Source organism: Metopolophium dirhodum, chromosome 1, assembly GCF_019925205.1.
Source record: "Metopolophium dirhodum isolate CAU chromosome 1, ASM1992520v1, whole genome shotgun sequence".
Classification (NCBI taxonomy): Eukaryota; Metazoa; Arthropoda; class Insecta; order Hemiptera; family Aphididae; genus Metopolophium; species Metopolophium dirhodum.
The window spans coordinates 87,107,072-87,113,071 of record NC_083560.1 but is presented as its reverse complement, the minus strand read 5'-3'; the positions used below and the strand labels follow the sequence as shown (position 1 = coordinate 87,113,071).

The 6,000-nt window shown below is 31.1% G+C and overlaps 2 protein-coding genes across 2 annotated transcripts; one reads left to right on the top strand and one right to left on the bottom strand.

Moving 5' to 3' along the window:
- Nucleotides 1-1,035: 1,035 nt before the first annotated feature.
- Nucleotides 1,036-2,280, bottom strand: LOC132943646 (52 kDa repressor of the inhibitor of the protein kinase-like). The gene is made up of 2 exons (XM_061012670.1): nucleotides 2,271-2,280; nucleotides 1,036-1,472 (listed from the first exon to the last, which is right to left on the bottom strand). Exons 1-2 carry the CDS (start codon nucleotides 2,278-2,280, stop codon nucleotides 1,036-1,038), a joined length of 447 nt encoding a protein of 148 aa, XP_060868653.1.
- A 429-nt stretch (nucleotides 2,281-2,709) lies between these two features.
- On the top strand, nucleotides 2,710-3,597 carry LOC132943640 (uncharacterized). Its single transcript, XM_061012665.1, has one exon. The coding sequence runs from the start codon at nucleotides 2,710-2,712 to the stop codon at nucleotides 3,595-3,597; it is 888 nt and encodes a 295-aa protein (XP_060868648.1).
- The last annotated feature ends 2,403 nt before the right edge of the window (nucleotides 3,598-6,000 follow it).

The window sequence follows — 6,000 nt, the reverse complement described above, 5'->3', positions numbered from 1 at the left end:
TAACTATTACAACAAGAGTATAAAGTATATTCTTGAAATTTCGAGTACCAATGAATAATATTTTTAAATTACAACAATATAACTAAAATTTAACCCAAATTTGAACTTTAAATAAATATAAAAAAAATTGTGTTTATATAGATTCTGGATTTTTTTGTTGCAGAATTAATTACTTACGTAAAACTTGTTTTTCAATCCTTAGCTATAAAAGTTAAACGTTTTATAAATTTTTAACAACTAAAGAATTTGTAAATTTTAACGGATAAAATTTTATTGACATTTATAGAATAAAAAACTAAAAAAACGGAAAATTTTAAATGTCTATAAATAACATCACATATCTAACTCAAAATAAATTGCAAATTTTCGTGATTTTTACGTATTTTGTCAAAATTCGAACTTTCAATGCTTATTAAAAAAAATTATGGCTGTATTTTTAATAATTTTTAACTACCGTTGCGACAATATATTAGAAGTCTTGCATCAAGTTTTGAAGCTTTTTTGCCCAACGAATAAAATTTTATTGTCATTTATAAAAAAAAACTAAAAAAAGATCGAAGATTTCAAATGTCTATAAATAACTTAAAAAGATTTGAAATTTTTTAAAAATTTAATCATGCATAGAAAATTACAGTATAAACATTTAAGGAAAAGTCATGTTTCTACGGTGATTAGTTTAAGAATTACACCAATATATAAAATCAATTTTTTCGACAACATTTCGTGTAGTACTGTACACAGACACAAAAAAAAACACACAACATTGTAAAATCAATATATCCATCGTTCCGCCCAGAATCTAAAATGATAACCAACATATAATATATCTAACTAAACAGTGGCGCAACCAGGAATTTTTCATGGGGGGGGTCTGACAAAATAAACCATCTTAATTTTTATAAACAATATTCTTATGTTTTTATTAACAATACATTTTTTAAATTTTATTATTATTTTAAATATTAAATAAGTACTAAACTAATTAAGAGGATGCTACCCATGCATGTATGGGTAGCGTCCTCTTAAGACATAATTTTACAATGAAAAATCTAAGCGGCGATTTATTGAAGCTAATACTTCAATTACTTCATCTTCTGTAACTGGAACTTCACGGTGTATGTTAAGAACCGCTAATCCATGTAACCTGGTTTCAGAAGTCGAGTTCCTCAAATATGTTTTGATTCGCTTCAGTGAAGAAAATGACCTTTCTGACTCACAAGATGTAACTGGGAGTACAGCAAGGATGTGCAATAAATTATAAATATTTGGATAGAAGTCCTGATTACATATAAGTAACGCATCTAATGCATTCTGAGGTTTAATATTATTTGTATTTAAATATCTGTGCCATAAATCAACCTCAGATACAACTTTTTCATAACTTTCAACATCTTCTTGATAATATTTTACAAGATGATGAAGATCACTTTTAGCGCATGGATTTATCAATACTTGAAAACCAGATATTATGTCTTTATGATTATTGAAACGATCATTTAATTGTTGTATTATAGAATATATAAATCAGATATCTAGAACCATAGTTTACTCTATGTCTAGAACCATGGTCATGATAATAATTATTAAGGTCACAGATAACATGTAAACATGATAGTATTAAATTATTGGTTATTGCACTGTAGCAGTGTAGCCACAACACTACTTAATTGATGTAGTCGAAAAATCAATTTATATTTATAAATTTAATTTTTATTCAAGTTTATTGAGAAAATGAAATTAATTTACTATTATACGTGCCAAGGGGGGGGGGTCCAGACCCGGAGTCCACCCCCCTGGTTGCGCCACTGTAACTAAATACAACAAAATATATATATGCATTTTTGTAAATGCATCGGGAAAAGCCAAAAAAAAAAATAAAAAATCAGAGAAAAACGTGAATTTTTATGAAAACAAGATTTCGACCAAATCGATTTCATTATTTGGCTGGTAACTCAAAAACTGAAAACTGAAAATATTTGGAATTTTCACCAAAATGTTTGTAATGACATCATCTATACACGATACAACTTTCAAAGTATTTTAACATTTGTTGAGCCTTTTATGGACCGCTGAAATTCTTTATTTTTCTTAATTTTTTTAAAAAATATCTAATTAAAATAATTAACTGTCCATAAAATATTAAAAATTTAATGCAAGGTTTTCCTTAATTGTTTCTTTCAATAATATTGTAAAAAAAATTTGAGCGTACCTAATATACGTACCTAATATAATTATAAAATTTTACAAGTGTCTAAAATTCAGATTTTTACAAAATCCCATAAAGTAACGATTTATTCTCAAACGACTTTATATTTTTGTTATACTTCAGAAAGTATAGAGCGTGAGAACTTGTAATTTTCGTCAGTTGTTTGAATTGGCATTTTTTGACATGGTTTAACTTTCAAAATATTTAGCTTTTTTAAAACTATTTATAAACATTTGAAATATTAAATCCTTCCAACTTTTTTTTATAAATATTAATAAAAAAATGTTCTACTCATAGCTAAAAATTCAAAATTTAAAACAAGATTGTCTATAAGTTGTACTTTCAATAATTGTAAAAAAAATTGAATATTATGTGTAGATCGATCAAACTTTTAAATTGTATTATTTTATATGCATAATGGTATTATATTTTAAATGCCTTATAACAAAATAAATTACTTTTTTTTACATTAGTATCATAAAATATACTTTTTTAACATATACATGGCTACAGGAGAATCATTGCGGCCATTAGCATTCGCATTTCGAATATCCCAGAGTTATATAACTCGTATCATACAGTTGGTCTTAAAAAGTTTAAGTTTACGATTGCCTGGTATATTATTAAAACCTCCGTCAAAAGAAGATTTGATTCAAATCGCACGGGACTTTTGGGAGAAATGGAACTTCCCAAATTGTGTAGGATCAATTGATGGGAAACACATTCGAATATTTTGTCCAGGAAAAAGTGGTTCATTATTTTTTAACTACAAAGACTACTTTTCTATTGTTTTACTGGCAATAGTTGATGCAAACTGTAAATTTATTTACGTCGATATTGGTTCATACGGTAAAGAAGGTGACAGTGGGATCTTTTCAAAATCAAGTTTATATAAGTTAATTAAACAGGGAAAATACTTTCCTCCTAACGCAAAACTTCCTTCTTCAAATCAAACGTTACCATATGTTCATGTTGGCGACGAAGCGTTTCGTTTGGAGACACACATGATGCGACCATACACACGTGGAGAAGCCAGAAAAGATTACGAAAAAACCATTTTCAATTATCGCTTGTCGAGAGCTCGAAGAACTGCAGAAAATAGTTTTGGCCTTCTCAGTCAAGTATTTAGAGTATTTTATTCACCCATCGCTTTAAAATCTGCAACCACTGACCACTTAGTGCTATCAGCTTGTTGCCTCCATAATCTGCTTAGAAGTAGATACATAGAAAACACTTTTAATTATTATTATAATTTTGACTGCAGCGAAACTGAACCTTCACAAAATATGATAGGTCTTGCTCGAGCAGGAGGGTATGCTAATTTTGAAGGATTTCTGGTTAGAGATGAATTTAAAAAATTTTTCAACTCCGAAGAAGGAGCTGTTCCATGACAAGACCACCAAACACAAAAAACAGACAATCCACAATAATAATAATGTACAATACCTAATTCAAAGTACCAATAGGTATATAAATACCTATTATTAAATATAATTAATAATATATTATTATAATGTTAATTTAATATTATTTAATTTCTTGACTATTTCAGTTATTTTGTTTTATAATATGATATAAAAAATGTAATATAATATAATATAAAAAGACTTACCACTTTTTGTTTTTAGAATCACACATATTTCCTTCCAAACATTTTCTCTGACTTGTTGATCCTTATATGCCGGATGCTTCAAGTCGAACAAGCATGGGTGTTTACTAACACACTCGGCTAGTAATGTATATTCCTCTAAAGAGAATGTAACTTTTGAAGTCATTTTAAAAAATCCAGTAAAAACAAATTAATAAAAATTTAAAAAAAAATGCCGTGTTCAACAGTCGCGCGGCTGATGCGTTTTGACTGCTTCCAGAGCGGTCACAGTCGCACGTCGCCAGCCGCATGCAGTCATCGCGTGCGGCTGCGGTGGTCTAGGGAAACTATTCTATTTAAAAACGTGAAAACCAGTAATGTGCGGCCAAAAATAGAGCCGCGTTGCGTCAGCCGCACCGGTCGTGCGTCTACAGTCGCGTCCTAAGGAATCGCACCTTAATAATATATCGGTCAGAAGTTAATCGTACATACGGTAGAGTTGGTATTATATACATATGTGCCATGTAACATATTTATATTTATAATTAATACACTAGCTATAGTCGGTTACTGGCTAGTGTGAGTAGCGAATCTCGGTCACCTTCGGGAAGGTTAGATATGCCAAAGCACTCGGCCTAGACCAGGCTAGTGCAACTCTATTGGACTGTTTTGTACCGTATAGTTCTATCGTACAACCACCATTAGCGCTGAATGTCGTGGCGACCATGATAAATTAAATAGGTATGTCAGCAACTCGTGATACGCATGTTTGTGACGTAAGGATTTCTCCAACATGCTGAGGGGTGGAGTAATAATGGAGTCTTCAGGTACGGCCCCACAGAACGTGATTTGCGATTTTGCGTTTTTACGATTTTATCAAAACTATAGAATAACTATGACATGGCCACACTGTCAGCGTTTCGCGTTTTAGGATATATCGCTTTTAACGCAGATAAATCAAAATAGTTTGTTTTCATGCGATTAATCGCTCTTGAAAACCCCACGATATCGGTTGATCCAGAAAAATTAGGCTGCAGCAGTTTTTTTAAAAGAACCAATTTGGAACCTTCGCATTGGCGCAAATAAGGGGGGGGGGCTTGGGGGGACTTAGTCCCCCCAAATATCGGTCAAGCCCCCCCAGTTCAAAATCTAGTAATGAGTACTAATTTTTTTATTCTCTGATTCTAAGCAATATGGCCTAAGGGGAGAGGGGCTCGAGTCCCCCCAAAAAATGTAGTCAATTTGCGCCTATTGGAATAGTCGAATTGCACTTATTACCTTACAAACAAATGGTCAAATTGCACTCGGGTAAAAAAAAGGTAGTGATCGAACTGCACCCGGGTAAAAAACAGGTAGTGGTCGAACTGCACTTGGGCATTTGAAGGGGTTAGGGCTAACACTCATTTTCCCTCCCACTTACAGGCTTAGGACTGACAATGATTTTAATCATTGGCGTGGTTAAAAATGATTGTTTTAGACATCACATTATGTTAATTATATATATTTACATTATAATTATTCTATTATACATGATATTATATTTTATTATACTATACATATTATTGTTATTATCAAACATTTTTTTTTTAATCGTCAAATTTAATCATCGTCATTATTATATATATATTTTTTTGTCATTTCGATTATTTTTTGTAGTAATGACTAACTGTATTCAAAAATTCTAGCCTGGTAATACGCTTTTGAGTATATAAGTCAATATATTTCTTAATATTATTTATTTTTTTCTGGTACCGAGTTGTTGATGGTCTTGTGTCAGTATTCTGCATTAAAATGTAGGTATCGATTTGTAATAATTGAGTTAAAACATCAATGAAAACAAATATATTTGGATGTGGCGATGAAAATGATTTATTGAACTTTGCGTGGAAAGACTCGCATGCATTAGTAGTTCTTTGACTAGAAATCGTATCTGAAGCCCAAATATGAGGCGGAAAAAGTCCTTCGTCAGATATATAATTATCAACTAAATAGTCACTAAATTCTTGAACTGCTTGATTTTCTGGGATAGTTGATATAAAATCTTCTGTATAAGAATCGCCAACTTCAACTGCCAGTGGCGTAGTTATGATTTGGTTCTGGGGGGGGGGATATTTAATTAATTGGATAAACGTAAAGTGGAGGCCAAAGCCCCCCACACCTCCCTAACAGGTTTTTTTTTTAAACATAATTCTATACACAGTTACAT

Bases quoted from the DNA above. Each gene is read 5' to 3' on its own strand.
- LOC132943640 (XM_061012665.1), top strand. From the start codon at position 2,710: ATGGCTACAGGAGAATCATTGCGGCCATTAGCATTCGCATTTCGAATA.